At 39.7% G+C, this 25,907-nt stretch overlaps 1 protein-coding gene across 18 annotated transcripts in view; it reads right to left on the bottom strand.

Annotated features, from left to right (window-relative positions):
- Positions 1 to 25,907, bottom strand: part of CACNA1C (calcium voltage-gated channel subunit alpha1 C) — a gene marked incomplete at its 5' end in the record, with an annotated part of 450,110 nt that overhangs the window by 187,087 nt on the left and 237,116 nt on the right. For all 18 annotated transcript variants that reach the window (XM_083858937.1, XM_083858940.1, XM_083858954.1 and 15 more), the window contains one exon: positions 3,594 to 3,733. In XM_083858937.1, coding sequence (XP_083715063.1) covers positions 3,594 to 3,733 — 140 coding nt within the window. The remainder of the gene's footprint in view (positions 1 to 3,593; positions 3,734 to 25,907) is intronic.

Here is a 25,907-nt window from a genome sequence, read left to right as displayed (position 1 = left end):
TTGTGTGTTTTTTTTTTTTTTTTTTTTTTCTCATATTTTTCTATTTCCCTTTTGACATTTGATATATCAAAAGGGTTTTCACTTTGCTAGATGACCCCAACAGCAGCATGATAAGGCTGTAACCTGCTCTTCATCTCTTCCTCTGTGGGGACTACACTGGGATTTTTATAGCATAAAAAAAGAACTTGTCAAGGGCCTCCAAAATAAAGAAAGGAGACAGAGGGCTTGGTATTTCTAAGGCAAAAAATCAGCAGAAAAACATAGCTGAAAAAAATCCTCTTAGGTATAAAAAAAAGAGTAAAACACAAAGGTTTTTTTCACAGTGTTTTACAGTTCACCTGTGATTTGTGAGTGTGAAAATCAGTTTGGATCTGCCCTCCAGAAACTCCCCCCAGGTCTTCAGAAAGACACAAACTGTGACCACATTTTGGTTTCACATCTTGTCCAAATATCCTCCCTGCTCACCTTCCCAAGTAAGACTGTAATACTGCCTTTCAAATTACAACACTTTTTTTTTTTTCTTTTTTTTTTTTTTTTTCTTTTTTCTGGCAATAGTTACAGGTCCTTGGAGAATGGCTGTGCTTGGCAGACAAACCACAGCACCGCCAGGCAAGACAGATATTCTTCCATCAACAATATTGTCAAGCTGGTCTTCTCTCAAGAGAAATTTCCTAATATTGAGGGACATCACTGTGATAGCTGAAAGGTTTAGTGTTTTCCTAAAAAGGAACAGCAAAAAAAAAATGAAGGGAGGAGTGGGAGACAATTTGCCTAACCATGAGTGTTTGTGGGTTGTGCAGCTCAGGGGTCTGGTCTATACATTTAATTAATGATGTATCTGATTGATACCCTCACACAGACATTCTTAAAACAGCATTTAAAGTGCTGCTATGGCAAGGTCAAAGGCTATTTAAAGAGAAGCCAGATTTAAGCTCCAAAAGACATAGCTGATGAACAAGCAGGTCTCCCACACTTCAAAAATGTTAAGGTTCTACATCTACAGAGTAAAATGCATCATTTCACCAGAAAACACAGCAGTGGTGTGTTCAGTGCTTCCCTCTGCTGCTGTTCATATTCCTGTGAATCACTGGCTCTGAAATCCCTTTGGACACCCCCCTACCTTCAGAGGGCAGGGGGAAGTACACAGACACATTGTTATAAACAATTTTTACAGGAAATGTGATTCTCCTCTGAGATTTATACCTGGTCCTACACATGTCCATTTTCCTCTTACTCCGCTGAAGGTAGAGTTCATTTCAAGGTGAAGGAAGCCAGATGTGCTTTTACCAATTGGAGTTATATGTGGTGGATTGAGTATAGGTGGATTTGAAAGATCTAAAATCTATATTTTTTTTTTTCTCCTTTAACTTAGAACTCGAAGAAATGCTTCCCACCTAAGCTATGTTTTGTAGCAAGGGCAGTAATTGAAAATGAAGAGGATTGGTAAGGCAGGGCAAGCACAAATGGTAATTACCATGGTCACACCATCCTCTGCCCCACACACCAAATAAATCTCTCAGTCCTCTGCCCCAGCTGTGTTCAAATTACTCAGTTTTCTCCAATAGCTCCATCAATAGGCAGAAAAAAGGCACCACAAGGAAATGTTGTTATCAGCACTTGCATCCTTCCTCTCTCTCTCTCCAAAATTTATTTTAAACCTTTTTCCATGGGGCTTTCCTTCCTAGCAAAATATTCGACTGCACTGAAGTTTAAACACCGTGTCACTGAGGGATTTCAGAGGAGCCCCCAGGAAAAGGAGACAGGGCAGGAGAGGAGCAGATGGTATCACCAAGTAGATTTTGTGGAGAGGAAAAGCAGCACACCAGCCTGGGCTGTGGTACTGCACCACAGTGAGTTTAAACAGATAAACATCAAAGGAACCCATCTGGCCTTGAAGTGGGATCTGTCACTTGAGATTGTTGCTGTTCAACACAGACCTTGGGGTCTTGGCCATGTTTATTATACTCATGTAATCCTTTCCCAGTTACGTTTTTTTTTGTTCCCCATCGAGTGACTAAGAGCTGCTGGAGGCAAAAAGAGAGAGGAGAGCTGAGAGCTGCAGCTTCTGTCGTTGGCAAGGGAATTAATTTCAGCCTGAATATCATCTCCCTGATTAACTGCCCTAGTGGGAAAATTGGAAAGGACTGCACTTAAACTAGATATAACACTGCTCTGTGATTTCTGGAGTCTTGTTCTCTCACATCCAATGGAAAAAAAGGAGGCAATGTGCCCTCTCTTCAAAATGCCTCTTTCTCATAAAAATGAGAAGGGAATAATCACATTCACAGGAGTTTTTGTTCTTCAATCTCTCTTCAACTTAAGCAGCAATTTCCAAACAGGCGAGAAATCTGAGGGCATTCAAAGGCAGAACCAATGATGGAGTTGAACATCAATACCAGGGGAAGGGGGTTAGAATTTTCCAATTTTCAGGTGCTGATGTGCTATGGGGGTAGGAAAAAATAAGAAACACAACGGGCACTGCTGTAGGGAAAAGCTTTATGCCCACATGGAGCTCAAGAGGTCCTGAGACTAAGAATAGGTTTTCAGCCTGTTCTGCCTCCCCCTCACTGGGAATTCTCCTTCCACCCACTCCCATCCGTGGTGACGGGAAGTGGGAGGTATTGGGAAGCACACAGCACTTTGCTGATTAAATATTTTGGGGCCATCACAAAAGTGGTCAGGAAGGAGGATTGTTTTGGGGCAGAAACTGTGAGGGGGTTTTTGATGACTAGGGGTGTCCCTTTTGACGTGTTCCCTGTGAGCTGATGAAGGGTTTCTTTGGTGAAGAGGTGAAAAGATTACAAGTTTTTTGTGGGCGATGGAACTCTCTAACAATGGAGTGGTGGGAGGATGGGACAAATTATTCAGGCAAAGAAATACTTGTTCCCTTTGTATTCAGGGGTAGTTTATCCTTCATCTCTTCCCTTCAACAACCACAATTCCAATTCCTTGCTTATCTCTAACCCTTAGGTAGAAAAAGCAGAAGGTGTATTATTTTGCTTTTATTCAAATAAATTAAATGCCAAACTCGAAAAACATGGGGAGGAATAAAGAGAATTAGAAAGGTTGCAGCTCAAAGTAGCAATTTGATCTACAATAGTAAAACAAGTCTTTGAAAAGGTTAAAAGATTAAAAGGGTCAAAATTAAGAGTGTTGAAATCCCCAGCTGAGCAGCGCAATTGAACTGAAGAACTATTTTTTGTAAGTAGGAAAACCTGGGATTTAAACTTTTCAAAATGAGAAACATCAGCACAAGTTCACAAGATGGCAGAATTTATCTGTATCAAACCCTTAATCTTAATTAAGGGATTACCTAGATATTATTATTTTTTTAAATATTCATACAGATTTAAAAACAAATACATTTCCTTGCAGTTAAGCCCATTCAGGCAACTGCTTTATCCAACAGCTTTGAGCTGCTATCTCTTTTTCTTCCTGGTTCCCAAAGAGTAGTTTAATTTCCCTGTCTTGCAAACCATTAAAAAAAGGGTGTTTATCATAGAAATAGGATGGAATAAAGCCTTCACCCACCCCAATGCTCCCAAATATCCCCAGATGTGCAGTGCCCCAAAGAACAAGCCATTGGTACTCACCCTACTACCACAATTATAAAATCTAGTAAATTCCAGCCATTGCGGAGGTAAGCGTTGGGGTGAAAGAGAAGTCCGTAGGCTATTACTTTTAAAAATGCTTCCACTGTAAAAATTATGAGAAAGAGATATTCCACTCGTTCCTGGGGGGGAGACAAGAGAACAAGAGAGAGACACTGGTTAGTGTGAGGGACAAATCACAGAGAGGGATGTTTTGTTTCTTTTAGAAATGAGAACTGTGGCCGTGTGGCTGAGGCACATGGGGCAGACTGCAGGATTACAAACCAGGAGCTTCCTCCTTGGACACAAATATTTTGAAGACCAAAGGAAAAAAACACCACTAAAATATGACTGGAAGAAGAGGAAGGATAAAAGTTTTAGATAGCAGAACAGTTCCTGGAGCACAGATGTTCTGGGGCTGGATGAACCCCTGCTTGAGTTTCTTTTGGGGTTTTTTGGTAGGTATAGGACATGACCCACCCCTGTCCCCATCCAGCTCAGTGACTGCCACCAGGGTCCAGCTCCCACTCCAGCCTGCTGGCCAGAGGGCTTTGCTCCTCAGTCACTCTGACAGTAAATTTTAGTTAAATTCTCAAATTTGCTACCTTTGCCTTGGCAGGGAGTGACCCCTGAACCGGCTTGTGCAAAGCAGGAGAGGAGAGAGGGTCAGGGAGGAAATTCCCAGCTCTTGGGGCAAATATTGTCAGCCATCAAAAATGAACTTCATCCTTTTCTGCCTCTGGAGGGGAAACTCTGCTGCATGCAGAGTTGGGGAGAGATGGGGAAAATGAAGAGGAGCCCACCTGGGAGTGATGTGTGTGTCAAACTGAGCCTTCTTTGGGATTCCCTGCTCTGTTGCTGGGGAAATAAGTAGGCTGAGCATCGGTGGTACGTGATTCACAGATCAGGCTGACTAACGCTAGAGGGTTTTAGTCATTCTGTCAGAACTGCACAGATCCCTGCAAAATGCAGGCTGCAATTAAGCACATCCAAACAAAGGCACTTCCAGTTACAGCACAGCCTGATTTAGGACGAGAAAGCAGGCTTTTGGAGTCACTACACAGGCTCACCAGCTCTCATTTTGGGGGGATTTTAGCCCCATTGTGGAATAAGGATTGCAGTATTGCAGGAATGGAAGAGATCTCCACCTAAGTAGGAGGGGAACTGCAGCATTAGGTAATCACTATACAAGTGCTGCGTGGCAAGCTGAGTGGGAGAGAAGTGCACGAAAACTAGATGACAGCAAAGGGAGACCAAGTCCCTACAAGGTTAAACTACAAAGTCATTAAAAGTTCACACTGAAGACATAAAATCCAAGATAAATACAAATTAAAACATCCTAGGCATTCATGGCATATCTTAAAGGATATGGGTATCCTTTAACAACAGTCACACAGGTCACTATTTTTCTTTTCAGCTCCAAATTGCAACTCTCCATTTCTCTGTCCAGTTGAATGCATGAATGACATTTTCATATTATACAGCAACATAGAATGAGCAGGATTACAAAACAATTAATTCCATCATTTGACACCTTCCATTCAGCTCCAGGTAACTAACAACTCACTAGAAGGCTGCAGAACAAAAAAAAATAAAAACCAATTTCCAGTTCATCTGCATGTTTGCATTAACGTGATATTTTAAATGTTTGAGAAACTCCATCTGACAGCAGCAGGCACAAGTTTATGCTTTAAAATACTGCTGGCTTTCCCAATGCCTGCAGTATCCCCCAGTGCTCGGTACAAGGAATACCTAAAAAAAGGCAAAGTGTCATTGTGCAGTTATCTGATCCAGCAGGAAAGCTTTGGAGCAACACCCACAGCAGAGGGTTTGTCTGTCCTTGTCCCAGATGGAGACACAGCAGCACACTGAGGATTTCCCTTCCCTTGAACTCAGAAAAGGAAACAACAGCACACAATGCTCTGCTCCCAGCTCTACAAATAGTAAAGTGCTTGCAGCCAGGAGTTCAGGCAGGGGCTTGAGCACAAGAAAGAGCTCCATGAAGACCTGCATGATCCCTTCTCCTCCTCCTTCCACTATATCTGAGAACTGATACACAAATCACAGCCAAATAGAGCCAAATTATCCATCTCCACACACACAGCTGTAAAGAAAGACCAGCTGGAGTGAAACCTCTCGAACAAAACCCAAAAAGAAACGCAAAATGAGCCCGTTGATGGGAAGTCCATGTGTTCTTCCCAACCACCCTGCACCTTTGTGGCTCTGCCCACATGGGCCAACCCCACAGAGACAGCTCATGGCAGCTCTGCCTCATGGTGATGCTGTAGTTTTTGTATTTACAGATTCTGTGCTGCCCAGGGGTGCAGCTCTGAGCCTTATAGCAAGTACCAGTCAGCTCTCTGCACACAGCAGGGACACAAAACAAACCCTTTTCCTGCTGCACACCAAGGACAACTTTCAAGCCCCAAAAGCACAAACAAGGCTGGGCTGGAGGGAGGAACAAGAAGAATGGGACCTCACAACCTGCAGCTCATGACAAAGTGATGCAGCCCTGATAAAATCTTCCATGTGGCCAGAGTGTAATAGGCTCCCTGAAGATGTATCAAGGCTGAGGGTTGACCTGCAACTTCTCAGAGTGGCTTAATGATAGTGAGACAACTTCTCTGGACAAGCTTTGTAAAAGAAAAAATAATAAACATTATAGAAGGAAGACATGTAAGTTGAACTCAGTGTAGAGAACACTCTTACACTGTCAAGGCAGTCCAAAAAAGCAATTGAGCTGTTCTGTGCAGTCTTTTTTGCACTTGATGGTCCAGGTGGGTTATTTGTCACCTTGCCCAAGGAAATTGGCACCAGGCTTTGAGGTACATCTCCAAAACTCCTGAATTAGTGCCCCTGTGCTGGGTCTGGGCCAATTACAATGAGAAGGTTATGGAAAAATCTAGTTTAACTTCCCAATATGTTTAGAGGTAAACTGAAACTCTTTTCCTTACACAGAATCCTTTCCTTGGGTGTGGAAATGCATTGCAACACTAAGCCCTCTTTTAGTGGCCAAAGCTGAAATGGCACAAGAGGATGTGGAGTCCATGGAAGAAAAGACTTGGGAAGATTCTGGAACTGTAGGAGGGGCTAACAGCTGGTCTGTGAGCCAGAAAGAGTTAATTGATAAAATCTGTGTGTACCCCTGGAAGAAATTTCTACCAAGGCTGTTGACATGGAAACCAAGAAGGAAAAAATAAACAAAAAACCACCTACAACTAGAAAAAAATATTAAAAAAAAAGTTTTATAAATGCTAACTAAAAACAGTAGTGGAAACTACCCTATACTAATAAATATTATATTAATTTATTGTAACCAAGAAATTAATATGAACTATAATAATAATAATATATAAAATATATATTTAATATATAAAATATACAATATATGTTATATATAAATAGATATATTAATATTTCAATATATTAAAATATATAATATAAAATATATTAATATGAACTATACTAATATATATTTATATTATATGAAAAATTATATATATATATATAAAACATCATGCCACCGCAATAAACAAAAACCTAAACTTTCACTACATCCCTCTATATATCATAGCCACCTCAACAACAACATGGAACAATTTTATTTTTTTTTTTAATTACTGTTTTAAAAATATTTAGTGCTGCACATAGCAGGCAACATATCAACAACTAACACGTTCCACTTGGCTAGGTTTAGGAGCCTCATACGTTTTCTTTCTCTAAAGATGCCTTTGGGACTGCAGACACTTTTTGTTATTGTAATAAATGCTGCTTGTTGAACCATGTTGTTATGGGGGTAATAATAAGCCAAAGTATTGCAGACACATGCATGTATATACACATATATATTAATATATACATTTATGCAGCTACAAGGTGTTTGAATAAATTCCTTACAGTGCTCCAGCTAAGGTGGAAAGATCGATAAAGAAATAAAATTATATAAAAGCTTCTGAAATTAACATAAGACACAGAATGTTGAGCAGAGGATAGATTTTATGATCCTCTGCACTTAAATTAATGATTTCAGAGCCTAAAACCGAAGGAAAAATACTGCTGAGATTAAACAGTGCAGCTGCTCCAAGACCATTTCAGAAAGGTACTCCTGCTCAGACTCAAGAAGAATTTGAAAAGTCTACTACTAAATAATTTGTGTCCCCTTTTCTTCCCACACCATAAAACTAAAGAGCCTTTATGAAGAGAGCATAACTCAGTAATGACATAGCACAACTGAGTTCCCTGGGACGGGGACTGCAGCCCCAATCCTGATGCCACCTTGCCCAGTGAGGGCAGAGATGTGACTCAGCCACTCAGGTTAGAGGTGACAGGACCCTCTGTCCCCCTTCAGCAGCCACAGGGGGATGGATTTATCTCTCCTAGATGGGGATCTGAATTTCTGACTGCTCACTTAAAGCTTTGCTCTCACAAATGAGGTGGACCTCACTTTGGCCCAGTGTTTCAATATCCCAAGGGACACAGCTCTGCAAAGTATCCATCATCTCAATTCCTTTGAGAAGCTGATTTGGTACAATTTTAGAAGAAGCCAAGCTGGAAAAATATTGGAATTTCTTCTTGAGAGAGTTCCCTGCTGCCAGGGAGGGAGGGAGCTGAGCACTACCTTTATGGCATTGAAAGGAGAGAGCAACAACATTGCTCCTTGAAACACTAATCCAAACCACAGCATCAAAGGAGAGGGAACTTTGGAGCTGTAAGAAAGAAGGAACAGTAATTTTTTTATTTGTCTCTTAGAAATGAGAACTGTGGCCATGTGGCTGAGGCCATGCAGGCTGCAGGTTACAAACCAGGAGCTTCCTCCTTGGACAACAGGGACATAAATGTTTTGAAGACCAAAGGAAAAACACCAACAAAATATGACTGGAAGAAGAGGAAGGATAAAAGTCTTAGATAGGAGAAGAGTCCCTGGAGCACAGATGTTCTGGGGCTGGCTGAAGCTCTGCTTGACTTTCTTTTGGGGTTTTTTGGTAGGTATAGGACATGTAGCTGATAGATCAGCCAGCTCTAACACTGCCAACAAACAACCTGTACATCATCTTACTCATAACAAAGAAACAAATATTAACTTACTGTTAAGGCTCTAAGACACATCACCAAAAGAGGATTTACTGTATTATGTATGAAACCTCTCTAATCCCACGTGTCTCCCAAAGAAGTCATAGGTTTAGTTTTGTTTATTATTTTTAAACTGTAGCTAATGTCGTCTTGGGTTTGTAAAAGGAGCCTGAACACAAGAAATCCAAGGAAATTATCCAGGGTGCCATAAGGCTTTTCTCCTGTCAGAAAGTGAGTAGACCACTTTCTGAGAGATGGCAATCAGAATGATTCACTGTAGCTTGATCCCAGCTCTCTAAACTCCATCCATCCATCCATCCATCCATCCATCCATCCATCCATCCATCCATCCATCCATCCATCCATCCATCCCCCCTGCTTGGTTATAACATTTTCTTTGCAAGAAAGATTAAATCACAACCAGGTTCTTGCATTTTGTACACACCAGTCAAAAGCACTTAAAATCTAAAATTCAGCCCCTAAATGTTTTCCCAGACTTTTCAGCCTCTCTCCTTGCACTCTGATCAGCTCGTTACAAACCATGTTTTAAAAATTACAGCTTCTGTGTTTGAAGTAATGAGTCACAAGCACCCAGCAGTCAGAACCTTTATGGGGCTGCCTGTTTGACCTCAGTTACATCTGAGCCTGCATTATTATTCCCTAAAGCTTCCTTAAACACAAGAGAACACTTCTCTTCAGTAACGCAAATACCCAGATATCCAAGGAAAGCAGGAGTATTTTAAGGATGTGTCATATAGGATGTTTTGGCAATGTTGGATTCAGAGTGGGAGCACTCAGACCTTCTCCCAGCAGGGAAAACAATCTTCTCTGATGGTCAGGAAGGAGATTGAACTGGGAAAGACAGTCCAGGGACTCCATGAAAAAAGGGTTCCATGATTCCAGGATATCATCACATCTGGGATAAGGACATCCTCACTAACCTGGAGACTACTGATAACAGGAATAACTGTGACCTTCAGTGAGGAACAGCCACACGTGTGCACTTAGAGGATCAATTCAATAAAAAAGTTGTTAAAACAGGTTTGTTGACAATGAATTACTTCTGAATATGCTTAATTACTCAGGAGACGTTTTCAGCCAAGTACCCATGAAAATACACAAGCACACGAGGGAATAAAACATACAGGACAGAATATGTTTGGATTTTTTTTTTTCCCCCCAATTTCTCCTTAAAACTACTGTCACTGCAGAAACAAGGGGTCATATCCATTTAATAGAAAGAAAGGGATGATAAAATGTCAAACACAGCATCCCTTCTACAAATCCTCCAAAAAAGAACATCCCCAAAATTAGAGCAGAAGAGCACTATCTGATTTTATCTGACAAAATAACTCCAAATAAAAAAGTGGGTGACTACCACTGAACTAAAGATTAACCCTTTCAAATGAGCAGAGCTAAATTCATACCCAGCACTGCAGAAATACCAACTTTTAATTAACCCCTGCTAAATGAGGGATTCGCTTTAAAAAGTGTCCAACACAAGAATAAATAGAATATAGAATTGTCACTAATCTGAAAGAAGCAATTATAAAACAGGAATATAGTGCAAGTCAGCCTTAATGATAATTCACAACGTGCCCACGATGTATTTAAAGAACTTCCCCTGGAATGAATAGAAGGGAGAACATAAATAGCTTTAAATTATTACAGGCCTCATACACATGCCCTAAATTCAGGGGTTCCTTGGCAAATCAATGAATCCTTCATGCACAACTCTTTTGCAGAACTTAGTCTATGAGATCCTTGGTTTTTCAGAGCACTTTGGCAAGGATCGAGTCGAATTTATTTACAGATTTAGTGGAATTTTGGTTTGTGTCAGAGTCCAGTTGTAATGCAGGGCCAAGGTGGATGGAGGTTATCCTGGTTTAGGGTAAATTTGGGAGGGCAAATTTGGTTTAGGGCAAATTTGGGACAAAACTTCCCAAGGTGTCCCTCTACAAAGCAGATCCTCCCCAAAACCCAAAGCCTCTTTTTGGTTTGGAAAAGATTTCCTTGGAGAAAAGTGGCAAAAAGCTGTTTATTTAACAAGCAAAGTATCCACAAGCATAAAATAAATGGTGATTTGGGATAGAAGCATCATGAAGTCAGCCTAGGACAGGGGTCAATCCCCTGTACTTGTTACCCTGTACAAATAAATATTCCAGTCAGCTGCTCATGTTCACTCAAACCAAAACACAGATGATAAATGCCACTGCTGGTCTGATTTATCATCATTTCCCCAACATTTTTCACTAACAGAGAGTGGAAAAACAAGTCCCAAGTGCACAGAATAATGTCATTATTAGGAGTCCTATGGTTCTGAAAGGGGGGACATGCCAATAACATTTGGTTAGCAATACAATAGGAATATTGTTTTAAAACCTTCATGCTAGAGAAGGCTCTGGATTAATTTTGAGCACAGTCCTACTTGGAGATAGAATTTGAACTAGACAATCTACAAAAATCCCTATTAAAGCCATATTTTTTTCTGAGACTCGATATGCATATTTTATAACTCTAAATGTTCCTCTAGTCCTCAGAATAATCTAACAAACTTGATATTTCCTTTCCATTGCACATCAATATTTCCCAGTGGGATGTCTCATTGCTCACAATAGAGATGGTCAAGCAAACACCTTTCTGGTAACTCATAAAGGATTTTGCACCCATTCAAACTTAAAACTTGAACTCTGCTGCCAATCAGACAATGCCTAATATTTATAAAATACTTTTTTACTGTCTTTGTCTAACAATAGCAGAAATCTCTTGGGTGTTGTTGCTCAAGATTAACTTTTTTTTTTTTGACTGAACTAGAACAATAGGATCCCATTGACATATGAGTCAAATCCAGAGAATATGTTCCTTACGGGTTCAGATTTTCTTTGGCATGACCAAGAATTGAAGCCATACAAACAGCCCACAAACAAATATCCCAAACTGAACAGCTCTGAAGAGGCATAGAAGGTTGTATCCTAATTTTTTTTTGTTGTTTTGATCCACTACTCTGATTAAACTGAAATGAACTGTCACTTTATATTTCGATCAGAGCCATAAGAGATTACCCTTCTAGGAGGAAGCAAAATCAGGGAAGGCAGCATAAGGCTTATGAGTGAGAGAGCCTCATTTAGGATCTCTGGATAGAAATTAAAAGGTGGCAAGGTCTAGGAATTAAATTCACCCCCAGAAGAGGCTTTTGCTGGTTTCCTTTATGCATTTTTGGGGGCAGTGAGGCAGCCCTGTGTCTTCTCCCAAGGTTAACACAGCCATTAGAAACATCCCCATCATTTTTCCATCTACAAACCATTGATCAAGACCTGGGTACCAGAACCATCAGTTAAATCAGAGCAGCCCCAGCCCAAGAGCTGCATCTAATAGATGTGCCTCATCCAAGTCCCAAAACAACTCAAATAAGTGAGAAATTGGCTGCCCACCATGCTCAGCTCCCTGCCCTCAGTCACGTACACAACAAAACACACAAGTCCAGCAGCCACAAGTGTTCCACTTGATTAATTTTTTTAAATCATTATTAATCTTAAAGAACACGCCAGTGTTGAATATTGAGTGTTTTGTTGCCGTACAGATCTCTCTGTGTGTGTGTATTTATCTCCACTTAAGGAGGGATTCTGCAGAACTATCTAATTAAATAATGATTCATTAGGACAGTTTCTAAAAGGTCTCTTCCTCCACCACCATGCATCACTCTGAGCAGGACACTCTCTTGTTTTTGGGAACATCCTACGTGATCTCAGCAACAACAGCTTTAATGATTTTAATGTTTTGCACCAACCTGTGAGTCCTAAAGGGGCGGGTCTGGGGTTCTTATCGTGATAAGAATCGTTAAAGATCACTTTAATCTGATCATCGTGACACAATCAGTGCTTTCAGCACATCAGTTTTCAACAAGTCTCTAAAATTCTTAGTGGCAGCACAAAGTTTGACAAAGGTGAAAGTCAACCATCTGACTGCTCAAAAAGAAACCCCCATGAGGTTTATTGATTTCCAATCAATGACATGATTAAATTCCAATAAATTCCAATATATTTCCAATCAACGACATGATTAATTTCCAATAAATTCCAATATATTTCCAATCAACGACATGATTAATTTCCAATAAATTCCAATGGAATTCCAATTTATTGCCAATCAATAACACAATTAATTTCCAATAAATTCCAATGAAATTCCAATTAAGTTCCAATCAATGACACGATTAATTTCCAATAAATTCCAATGAAATTCCAATATATTTCCAATCAATGGCACGATTAATTTCCAATAAATTCCAATGAAATTCCAATTTATTTCCAATCAATGACACGATTAATGTCCAATAAATTCCAATGAAATTCCAATTTATTTCCAATCAATGACACGATTAATGTCCAATAAATTCCAATGAAATTCCAATTAAGTTCCAATCAATGACACGATTAATTTCCAATAAATTCCAATGAAATTCCAATATATTTCCAATCAATGGCACGATTAATTTCCAATAAATTCCAATGAAATTCCAATTTATTTCCAATCAATGACACGATTAATGTCCAATAAATTCCAATGAAATTCCAATTTATTTCCAATCAATGACATGATTAATTTCCAATATATTCCAATGAAATTCCAATCTATTTCCAATCAATGACACGATTAATTTCCAATAAATTCCAATGAAATTCCAATTTATTTCCAATCAATGACATGATTAATTTCCAATAAATTCCAATGAAATTCCAATATATTTCCAATCAATGACACGATTAATTTCCAATAAATTCCAATGAAATTCCAATATATTTCCAATCAATGACACGATTAATTTCCAATAAATTCCAATGAAATTACAAATTTATTTCCAATCAATTACATGATTTCAGGAGCTGATAATTTAACTGCTTGCAATCAACTTTATGGCAACTTTAGGGTTTGTCTGCCCTATAAACTTAGACTTGCCACACTGGGAAACATTCATAGTTGTGTTCAGTCATCTTTCCAAAAAAATCACCAAAATCTGGGCTCCAAAAGAATGGTCTCTAAAATTCTAAATTGAATAATTCTAGTGCAAGCCAGGTTAGACTAAGACAGGCTCTTAATCAGGGTGAATTTAGCTATTAATTTTATCTGGCAGGCTGAATTTCCCACTCCTTTGTCTTTACAACTTCTCAGGTAACACTAAAAAATTATAAACTTTCCCTAAAGTGCCTTGTAAGGGGAACACAAACCTGCACACCCCGTGCTGAGCTGGCACAGAGAACATTTCCAGAAAGGAGCAGCAACCAAAGGAAGGAGGGGTTGGGGAGATCGGGTGGAAAAAGATCTCAGCAAAAAACTCCTCAACAAACCCAGGACACACCCAACATTATTTCAGACCTTTTGTGGGTCACTCTCAACCACTGAGCTGAAACCTGGCCCCAGAAAAATCTTCTGTTTTAACAGATTTTTCTCTGACTGACCACCCAGAAGATCTCACCAAATCCCACTTTTAAAACAACTCTGTCAAATGTATTTTAATCCCATCGCTCCTGCGCGTTTTGGGGATGCTCTAATTTATGTTTTTTAATCTACTACGATTCTTTCGTAATTGTTTGTGCAGCGATGCCTGACAGGGAATGCTTTATAAAGAAATTGAATTTATGACTATTTATAACCTCTCGCTCTTGAAATTTCTCAGCAAATAAACTTGGTCCCAACAGCTCAGCCTTCTAGGGTTGGGGTTTTTTTTTGCACACATTTACACAAACACAGAAAGTGCATCTATGAAAAGAAGAGAGAAAGGATTTAAGGGCATTTTTAACATTCTCTTCACAGTCCTCAGGGCAGACAGGAGAAAAAAAAATAAAAAACAACAATCTGAAGGGGATGAAAAATGAAAAGTCCTTGCAGCTCCTTCATCTCATCATCCTTCCCTTTGTGGGACAAAGGTTTCCATGTTTTGTTTACCACCCCTGAGTTGAATTTCTCTTTGGTTTCTTTCTGCTCAAACAGACAGGACACATGAGATGAGGCAGATAAAAGGACCTCTGACAAGCAGCACATAAAACTCATTTTATTTCCTTAATGGAAGGCTAATTGGTAATTAAAAACATGACTGTGACCTGTGCGGTACCCAGAGAATAGAAATTGATTTCATTTTGAACAGATAAAAGCCTCGCAGGGGCTGCAGCTCTGCAGAGCAGCTGCAAGACTTTCTGGGCAAGGAGAAGTGAAAGAAGTGCTTGAGTTTTTTAGAAGGTTTTGCTAATTTAGGCAAACCAAAATCACCTAAAAAAACCCCCAAAACCCAACAAAATCCAAAGAATTTTGCCAGTTTTCCAGTGCCTTGATTGACTCCCTAAGGCCACTCTGCTGACCCTCAACTGCTGGTGCTGCTGATGCTGAAAAACACACCCAGGGACAAGAAGCTGGAAAAAGGAAATTCAAATTATTGCCTGGCCTCTCCCAGCCAAACCAGGGCAGAGATTTTCATTTCTTCTAAGACAAGGATGTGCTTCATCCTCCTGGGTGTGAGTATTGCAGGGATGAAGAGAAATTAAATCTCTCAGTGGATGCAGCAGTTTGTACCCAGCCAGGCTGGGGCTCCATCCCAGAGCTCCCTGGGGGGGCTGCACACCAACACCAGGTCACCTCAGGAGAAAAAAAATAAAAAAAATATTTGGATTGGCTTCAAACCAGCCAAACACACAGATCTGGGAATGTTTAGAACGCTTCTGGTTCAGTAAAAATGTTTAAATGTGAGGCTCTGCTGCTATTTCTGCGCTGAAACTCTCTGAGAATTTCCCTTTATGGACAAGGGGAATGTTGCAAATATTGCATTTAGAATGCTGTCAACTTTTCCTTCTAATATCCAACAAAAATTAGATTTATTAGATTATTAGAATTAAATTATTTCAAGCCAAGTTTTGAAATAATGGAATTTTTCAGAATTTTCCACCAGCCTGGCTGGCAATCCAGCAGGAAACAAAAATTGGAAAAAAACAAGAGGAAACCCATGAAATGGGTTAACACATACCAACTCATTTAATTAATTAAAAAACAAGGAAGAAAGATTTCTAATTAAGTTCAGACACTAATAAGGAATGAAGATTGCACCCATGCCATTTTTTTCAATTGAAAAACTCTGTAAATAACTAAGGTGAGCACTAATTATCATGCCAGAAGAGAGGAGAGGCATCCCACCTACCTGTATTTTCTAAACCCTGAAGCCAATACTTATTCTCATGCAGATAAAATAAAAAACTATGAGAAATATTACAGTCTGGACAATGAGAGGTCAAGAATCTTATTTATATCTTATAATGTCCTTTAATTAAGCTCAGCTTGATGAGCTTCTGGCTGGTTTTGCAAAAAGGTGTGTTTTTCCTAAATTTCCCTGGGTGCAGGGGTAGCTCTGTCATCTTTGTCTAAAGGGAAAATTAGATTTTAAATGGCCTGTCTAGAAAAATAAAATAAAAAAATAAATAAATGAGATCTAAATCCAACCCACAAGCAGAATTCCCTTTTATTTAAATCAAATTCTTATGGCACCCATCACCCAGGGGGGGCCAAGCCTGGTGGAAACATCTCCAAGAACTCAGATTTTCTCTCTGTGTCAGAGTGGAGCTCAGGGCTGCCAAACCTCCTGCCAAATGGACTCGAGTTTCAAAGATTTTGTGTTCCCTTGATGGAAATAAGATGTTACAGTCTGTGTTTTCACTCCCCCTGCTCCCAAGGCTCCCTTTCTCTTCAATCACCCTCAGGCTGGGAGCAAACAGGATTCATATTGATCTGTCTGAAAATTATTTTTAATGCCATTAATGTTGTAGGCTGCTGTAATGGATGTCTTCCAAGCTCTTTTTCACCCCTGACCAGTTGTTCTGACTGATCTGCAACACACTAAACCCATCACTTGCCTTGCTGCGGGCCAAGACCCAGCTTTTTGCACAGAAAAAAAAAAAAAAAAGTTAAAAACCATAATTTTGACAAGCATGATGAATTTTCTTGTGAAACAAAGACCTGATTTTGAAAAAAATAGATTTTAAATTAAGTTTTTATATGGATGTAATTTCCACCAACTTCTAGAAAGTCCGTACAAACAACTGAGAAAAACAAATCACAGTAAACTTTGGCTTAGTAACACCAAAAATATTCTACAATAACACAAAATCAAATTGCACTGACTTGGGGGATTTTTACATTTTCTTTCAGTTCTCTACAAACTGTGCTAAGGCAGTGCTGTGTTAATGCTCGAGTTCAATGGGGGAACTAATTAAAAACTATAATTAAATGGAATAAGCTGCTATTATTTATGAAACAGCAAAAAGGGTGTTAAAAGAACAAACACAGACGTGGAAAAAAATAAGTTTGATATTGCTCTTTCTGCTCTGTTTTGACTGCCTTTGGTGCTGTGAGTAACACACAGATGGAAGGGGAGCCAGTTTTGCAGGTGATCAGCATTGCTCAGTCCACACTTTACCCTTATCCTGTGACAGGCTGCAAGAGCAAACACAGCAACCCAAAATAAACTCATGGAATATTTCATGGGTGAAAAAGGAGACCATGAATCCATTTTCTCAAACGCCTTTGTGTTTTGTTGAAATCGTCTCATTTTAGTCACTTGGTCTAAAGTGAAATTATACAAAATATTTTCTTCTCTCCTAAAGATTTTGTCCTTAATGAATTTATGAAGATGTAGAAAACCATTCATGGGATAGAGGCAGCAAGGAGATGCCTCAAGACCCTGAACACGACTTCACAAGGTCTTCCCACAACTTAAATTCCAACTTAAACTCTCTGTCACTTCCTCATCCTCTGTTCCACTCTCCTCTGCTGTCTCACCCTTTTTATTTCTAACCCAATTTGTTTTCACAAAGAAATAAAAAACCCATAAGCAATGAGGACGATGAAACCACCAGCCTATGGCAAAGGCCATAAAATAAAATAATATAAAATAATTAAGGGAAATTCTTTAATTTTAATTAGCTCCCCTTCTGCAATCATTCCCTTTCATGAAAAGTTCAATTACCAAGAGCCAGTGCTGTTAGATTCCCTGCATTATATTATAGTTAGCAAGGCTGTTACACAGGAATGGGAAATCTCTGGTGCAGCTTTTGCCAGATATGAAACTAAAAGGGCTGAATTATCCCCCAAGTCCTCTGGAGCTGCCTGAAAGGATGAGATTGGATTGCCAGCCTGAAAGGATAAGTTTGTCTCATCATGTAAAGTGCTTTAGATCTGCAGAGAAGGCTGCAGGGGTTACAGAGTCAATCACAGACTCAATGTCACGCTGTTGGCTAAACAAAAAAATAAAATAAAATCAAACACCAGGCCAGGATGTGTAAATGAGAAAAATTCCTTGTGCTCCACACAGCAGGGGTGAAAGCTTGGCTGAAATTCTGTGAATGAAAGGATGGACTGGGCATGATCCAAGAGAGATCAACAGGGATTCTCCTGAAGTGTAACAGGAATTACCTGAGAGGAAAAGAGGAAAAGCTGTGATGAGATTGTTCAGCACAGAGAAGGCAAACCAAGACAAGTCTCTAGGCTGCTGCAGAGAGGTGGAGGATAACCCATCTGCCTGCTTTCACTTTGGATGTGGCAGGAAATAATGGCTTTACACTGGAATAAAGGAGGTTCAGGATGGACATCAAGGAAAGCTCTCCTTGGGATGCCGGTGCTGGTGAGAGACAGAGCACATTGGCTGGGAAGTTGCAGATATTAAATCCCTAAAGATTAAACTCTCCTGTGAGGTAGGATGACTAAATGTCCCACCAGGGTATCTTCTAGCCCTAACTTTTATATTCCTGATGCTCCAATAGCTGTCCATGGCTCAGATTTGTCTCACCAGGGAGGCAGCTCCCTGAGAAAATCCTTCTCTATCCACGAGTGAAAAGCCTTTCAAAAAACATTTCTGACACCCGTGCAGCTAAGGCAGAGCGAGGCAAGAAAATCTATTAGCCATTTGGGATTTCAAGGAATGCCTCCATGTGTCATCATTTGAAAAAAAAAAAAAAAAAAAAAAAAAAAAAAAAAAAAAAAAACACGGAGCTCAGCATCTCTCCTGGGGAAAACAGAATTCAGGCTTCTTCCAGTTTGGAAATGTCACTGGGATGGAGCAAGTTTTTCTCTTCTCGTGCTGCAGTTTCAAAGATTTCACTGCAGAGGCCAAGTTAAGAGCAGGGATTTTCCCCTCTCTAAAAGAAGACTCAAGCACCATCACTCTGGCTGATTCCCATCCGGGCTGGTGATGTTTGTAACAGGAGTTTCTCCTCCTCAGTGGTTCTGAAGGACATTCAGGACCTTGTGAATGTTTAGTTCTTCTTTTGATCTCTTTTGCTTCAGCCCTCACAGAAATCGGTGAGATTTGCTGAGCATATTTGTAATTAATCCCAGACTTAGGGAAACGTGGGGATTAGTGGACTGCTGAACTCCTCCTGTCTCTGGAGAAGTGCTGGAGTTTCCTTGGTACAGGCAGCAGAGAAAGATTCAAAATTTGGCTTAGGCCACTAAATCTATTGATTTCCACAGATCAGAGGAGTCTTCAAAGCAGCAATACTACCAGCTTGAATGAATTCCTTCATCCAAAGGTTGTAATGAGACTCCACAGACGGCAATGAATGAATTAAAATATAAATCACACCCCGTGGGCAAAAGAGAAACCGTCTCTATTTCACAATTGGGAAAAATTAAGAAATCCATAGGATGAAGGTAGTCGAAGGTTTGAGGTCTTCCAATTTGTAATACCCACTTCAGGACAAATGACAGCCTGATTTTAGTCCTTTTTTTCCTTCCAGAGACACCAAGTGGTTTGTTGACTAATTGGAGTGATGATGCCTCTGGGGATGGGAGCTTGGCACGGTGACTTGACTGATTTAACCAGCTCACAAGCTAATAGCAATTTCCACAAGACAAACCCCTGACAAGCATGAAAAGACCTTGTCTAAATGTTTAGAAATCTTTGATTAATTCCTGGTGGATGAAAACTGAGATGTTGCTGTCTCTGCCCCTCTTTGTTGCTCAGACTCCACCTCCTGCCATCTCTTTAACCTTTTTTTTGTCTCTTCTGTTGCTTTGATCTGCACACTCCACTTTTCTTTTTGTGTACAGGGATTTCCAGAGGTTCAGACACCTGGAGCTCCATCTCCAAAACAAAAGCTTTTCAAAACTGAGAGACGAGTTTGGAAATTGGACCTACCTGGTGAGGAAAGCAGGAGAGGGATGGTGGAATCTTGGGGGGATAATTTGCTTTTCCACACCAGAGTCATGGTGTAAATATCAGGCTATCACACCACTACATCAGGCAATGTTTGGGAGGTGCCAAAGAAATTTCTTTATCCAGAAGGATGATTTTTTTGCACACTAACACACTGCCCTAGGAACACACCTATTATCTGATGATATTTGCACTGTAACTTGAAAACGATGGACCAAGAGGTCACAAATGCAACTGAAGCCCCAGTGGGGACCAACCATGAGCACCAAAATTCTCCCTCAGCAGGAAATTGTCTGAAGAAAAAGTTGTCAAAACCAGTTCAGCAGTTGTGTCATTCTTACAGGGAAGCTATGGAATATCACAGCATGATGAATTCATTGCATTGCAGCTGGTAGGAACTTCTGCAAAACTGTTGCACTACTTTTCTGCACAAGACAACCCTCCTGTCCTCTATAAATATATATATATGAAATATATATATGAAATCTATACATAAATATAATAAAATATAAAATTATTTAAAAATTATTTTAAAATAGTCAATACTATATATTTTTATAATATTTAAATTAAAATTATAAAATTTATATATCTTTATATAAAATATAAAATTTATATACTCGTGTATATATTATATAAAATATAATATATACTATATATAATATTGTTTATATACATATTATATAATATATATACATATTATACATATATATACACATGTATATATACATATATATACACATTATATTTTTATATATATACATATAATATATATATACATCTTATATTTTATATATATATATATACACATAATATATATATATATATATATATATATATATAACCCCTGTATATCTCTATATAAACCCTGACTTGAGGCAGTTGTCAGGGCCCCAAAGAAGCTGAGTTACACCCTGTGCACCAACCTGCTCCTCCTCTACCTGTTCCCATCTTTTCTTTTCTCTGCACAACCAAAATTTCCCTCACAAAGTTGTGATTCAGCTCCATTAAAACCTGACAGGATGAACTCTCCAGGACTGTGCCAGAGTAATGCAGGAGGCCTCTGCTTTTTAAAACACAGAATAAAAACCAATTATCTAAAAAGATGGTGCACCTGGTGAGTGCACACAACCAGGGGTACAACTCTGGGTGTCTTTTGTAAAACAGCACTCCCTCCTTTTTAAAGGCAATCCAGAGAACTCCTGCTGGGGGTAGATGGATGAAAATAGAGATTTCCAGAGCAAATTCTGAGCAGGCCATAAGTAAAAAGAGGGAATATTGACTTTGTATTGACAGGGAGCATTCTTCCCTCCTTCAAACTCACCACAGTCCTTAAAAAATCCCCATGTGCTGCTCTGGAGCACTGCAGTGTCAGCAAGGAAACCCTTCCCAAGGAGGGAGAGCAGGGCTCCAATATCCCAGATTAAAAAGACTGGTGGAGCTCCAGGAGGAAGGATATGGACTGAGGGAGTTCCAGGAGGAGAGATATGGACTGGTGGAGCCCCAAGAGGAGGGATGTGGTGATGTTCCAGCCCCAGGAGGAGGAATGTGGACTGGCAGAGCTCCAGAAGAAGGGATATGACTGGTGGAGCTCCAGAAGAAGGGATGTGCTGTTGTTCTAGCCCCAGGAGGAGAGATGGGGACTGATGAAGCTCCAGAAGAAGAGATATGGACTGGTGGAGCTCCAGAAGGTGGGATGTGCTGATGTTCCAACCCAGAAGGTGGGACGTGGTGTTGTTCCAGTCCCAGGAGGAGGAATGTGGACTGGCAGAGCTCCAGAAGATGGGATATGACTGGTGGAGCTCCAGAAGAAGGGATGTGCTGATGTTCCAACCCAAAAGGAAGGATGTGGTGTTGTTCCAGCCCAAGGAGGAGGAATAAGGACTGGTGAAACTCCAGAAGAAGGGATATGACTGGTGGAGCTCCAGAAGATGGGATATGGTATTTTTCCAGCACCAAAAGGAGGGTTATTGACTGATGAAGCTCCAGAAGGAGGGATATGGGCTGGTGGAGCCCCAGAAGGAGGGATGTGCTGATGTTCCAACCCAAAAGGAGGAATGGGGTGTTGTTCCAGCCCCAGGAGGAGGAATGGGGACTGGTGGAGCTCCACAAGGTGGGTGTGGTATTTTTCCAGCCCTAGAAAGAAGGATATGGACTGGTGGAGCTCCAGAAAGTGGGATGTAATATTGTTCCAGCCATAGAATGAGAGATACGGACTGGTGGAGCTCCAGAAGGTGGGATGTGGACTGGTAGAGCTCCAGAAGATGAGATGTGGTATTTTTCCAGCCCCAGCTGTGCCCACAATACCCTTTCCGTTTACCAGCACTCTCACCCTGCACTCTCCCCTCTAGAGGAGCTTTACAACCCTCTAAAACAATTTTTATGGGTCTGCATTTTAGCAGGCAGTAATTTCTGACAGAAACACTGCAGCTTTGGCAGTTATTCTTAACTGTTTAAGAATGTGCCAGTGTTTAGGTTAAAAAAAGACCCAAGAATAACAGGTACTATTAATTTCTGATTTTTCACTCTCTGGAATTCAAGCCATTTAGGAGGAAAAAAAAAAAAAAAAAAAGAATTGCTGTAATGTATTCAAGCCTATGAGCATCAATATATTTTAGTGGATATATTTGTCTCTTATATCCATCCTGTGAGTTTGCCCACCTCTGAAAATGCACAGCATCATCTGCATTGCTCTGGAACCCAAAAATCCCAATTCTCCTTAGGAAACTTTCCTTTCAGAACAATTTAATAGGATGTGATATGAACATCCCAACAGTTCCCCCCCCCTCGTGAATTAAAAGTGTCACTCTCTGTTTTGCCTAATTCCTGCTGGATAAATAAGGTCTGCCTCGGTTAGAGAAATTCCCATGTGCTGCACTTTTTATTTGACTGGTTGAGGCTTTCTTTGCTTTGTATCCTGAGCTCTTCAGTGGGTTTGCCATCATTTCAGATCTGTATCTGTGCTCAGCATGCCTGCATTCCTGTGGAGAGTTGCTAAATCCCTCTGTATACTCCCAATCTGCCTGCAAGGAGCACACAGAGCATTCCCAGATCTTTAAATGGATAAAAAAAAAAAAAAAATCTCTTTTATTAATGGAAAAGAATTCCTGTGCTATTTTAAAAAAAAAGAAGAAAATAAAAATCAACCAAGCCCCCTCTTTTTTCTTTTTTTTTTTTTTTTTTTTAATCCTTTTTTTCCTGCTTTACTCAATTAGAGCTGATTAACTGCCATGACATATGAGTCACACAGGATCTAGGACACAGGATGTGTTCAGAGAGTTGCTTCATCATGTTCTAATATCTGACCATGTACACTTGTTTACTAGGTAAGAGGGTGGTGCATGGTATTTACATTGGGCCCTGTTAACTTGGGATGTTAAAACCAGAATGGACAGAGAATAATAAACAAAAAATGATGCAGGAAAATAAAGAGGGAGAAAGAAAAGATAAACCAGAGCAAGATGAGAACCAGACTTCCAGAGGGTGGGAAGAAAGAATTCACTTTTTTTTTTTTCTGTTGTGACACTTTGTAGGTCTTCTCTCAATTATATCAATTTAAGCTCAAGGCACCTTTTCTTTTCATAGTGAATGTTTTACCCTAAAAGCAGCCAACCTTTCCACATCCCAAATTTTCCTCATAAATACCCAACTCCCAAATGCCCCTAAAACTCCTCCAGTATATGAGGAAAGCCATCTGTGCCCCAAATAATGATTTCTGCTGCCTATTCTGAAGTGTTGACATCTGCCTCTAATCACTTAAGGAAAGGAAAAAGGACATCCTATATCCAAAAAAATTTAATTTTTTTTCCTCCTCTCCCTCTCTCACTACATCATTTAGCTCTTAGTCAGCACATCAGGCAGATTTCAAAAGAGCACACAGAAAAAAAGCCAAGCTGTCTCTAAGTGAAGCAGAAGATCATGTTCATCATATTCAGTGATGAACAGAATGGTGGTAAAACCAATTTATGCTGAGGATTCCCCTCTAAAGAGTACCTTTTTTTTATGGGTTAAAACAACTATCAAAAAAAAAGATTATTTGGTTGTGAAGCCAAGGAATAACAAAGCCACATAGACAAAATGAAAGAAGGGAACAGAAATAAGACCTGGTCAATTTAAACAAGGATAGTTGAACTCAGGATACTTAAGAAAGGTAAGAAATATGCAAAATAATAATAATAATAAAAATAATCTATTTGGACCAGCTTCTCCTGGAGACTGCTGAAGGTGGTTTTGAGAGTCCCCTTAAGGCAGGGGAGCTTTGCAGGAGGGAGGACAATGACATTGTGCAGGGCACACAGGACAGATGCCTGTTTTAGGGAGGTGGTTTGCTGTCCCCAGGGATCTCCTGGTGGATACAGGACATGGAGCACTGCAGCAAGCACAGCCACAGAAATAAAGCTCCACTTGGAAGCTGTTCCACAAATTAATTGCTTGTTACCTCGGCTCTCCTTTGTTTTCCTTCCTCGCACTTGATGGCTTTTGTCTCTCGTCCTCCTACCTGTGACTTCTCCCATTCTCATCCCACTTTATCACCCCTATTTAGATACTTTATTTTTTCCACCTCTGTCACACTCTGACAGAGTTCCCTGATAAAACACTGCAAGCACCCAACAGCAATGAGGTTTTTAATCCCTAAGCTAGGTTTGGCTTCTTTTAATAGAAGCTTACAAGAAAAATCTGTTTCTTGGGGGTCAGAAGTAGCTGACAATGAAGCAGGAGAAGTCCAAACAAAACAACACCAGAAACTATTTCTTTCCTTAGCTAATCCAGTAACTCTCACTGTGTTTCATGGAAAAAGATAGAAGGTTGTCTTCTCCAACTAAGCAAAGAACTTTGTGCTTGGTGCACAGAATTTTACAATTAATTACCCTTTGGGGCAGACATGCATCTTATTCTTTTCAATTCCCCTTCATGTCTAATTGCCAGGAGCTGTCCAAAATTGGTCCACTTGGTCTTTAGGCCAGTTGTTCACCTCCTGCCCATCAGCTGCTTTTTTCTGGGCAATGCTGATCAATTCTGCAGGGATCTCTCATGTCTAATCCCTCTCCTTAGGCTTAATTTCTGTTTTTTTCTCTTTTTTTACCCTCAACCATTCAGCAGTTTTCTTCTCAGAGCAAAAAAATCCCCCTTCCAACAGCACAAACATCTGAGTGAGGTGGCAGAAAAGCCCAAACACAGAGTGATTAAAATATTATTTCAATTCATTGCCCAATTGGAGTTATCAAGGCCCCAACACTGCACACAGTTCTCCACGAAAACAGAACCCGAATGGCACAGAACTCACAAAACTCAGCTCTGCAAGTGCTTGTTCAGAATTGTTACCACGCCATCACATCCCAAGTGATGGTAAAAAACAGCCTCTCCACCACCAAAATACAAAACAGCCTCATGAGAATTGTTTAGGGACAAAGGAGGAAAGAAAACTGACAGATCTGGGTTGTCCAGCAATCTGCTAAAGTAAAAAAAAAAAAAAAAAAAAAAAAAGCTTTAAGCATTCTGATTTACAACATTGGAAAAGAATTAATCTGACTCATACAATTACTAAAGGACATTTGTCTCCATAACCCAGTAGGCAACTCCATTTTTCATCCTGTTCAACACTGTTTTCAACTTTTTTTTTTTTTTTTAATTTCTTTCCCTGGTTAACTAAAGAGCCTTTTTAGTCTTGTGGCTTTTTAACTGTTACTCAACTAAAGGAAAAACAGACAAAAAAAAAAACCAAAAAAACCAAAACCCAAAAAACTAAAGGCAAAAAAATTAACCCAAACCATAATAAAATAGATATATTCTGAAATATATAATATATAATAAAATAGATATATATATTCTGAAATAAGCAGAATATCTATGTAGGATATTTGCAGGTTATTGAGGGAAGACACTGATCCCTGCAGGGAAAGGGAAATTCCATTGCCTGGAAGCTGAAAGACAAGGGACACAAGAGTGACAAGGGCAGTGGAAACACTTTAAAGATGCAGAAATTAAGGAAAACCAATTTTCTTTGCTATGATTTTGAAAATATAAATCCAACCTACACAACATGGGTCTTCAAGAGC

This window comes from Zosterops lateralis (genome assembly GCF_965231275.1).
Source record: "Zosterops lateralis genome assembly, chromosome: 4".
NCBI classification, from domain to species: Eukaryota; Metazoa; Chordata; class Aves; order Passeriformes; family Zosteropidae; genus Zosterops; species Zosterops lateralis.
This window is presented reverse-complemented; position numbering and strand designations above follow the sequence as displayed.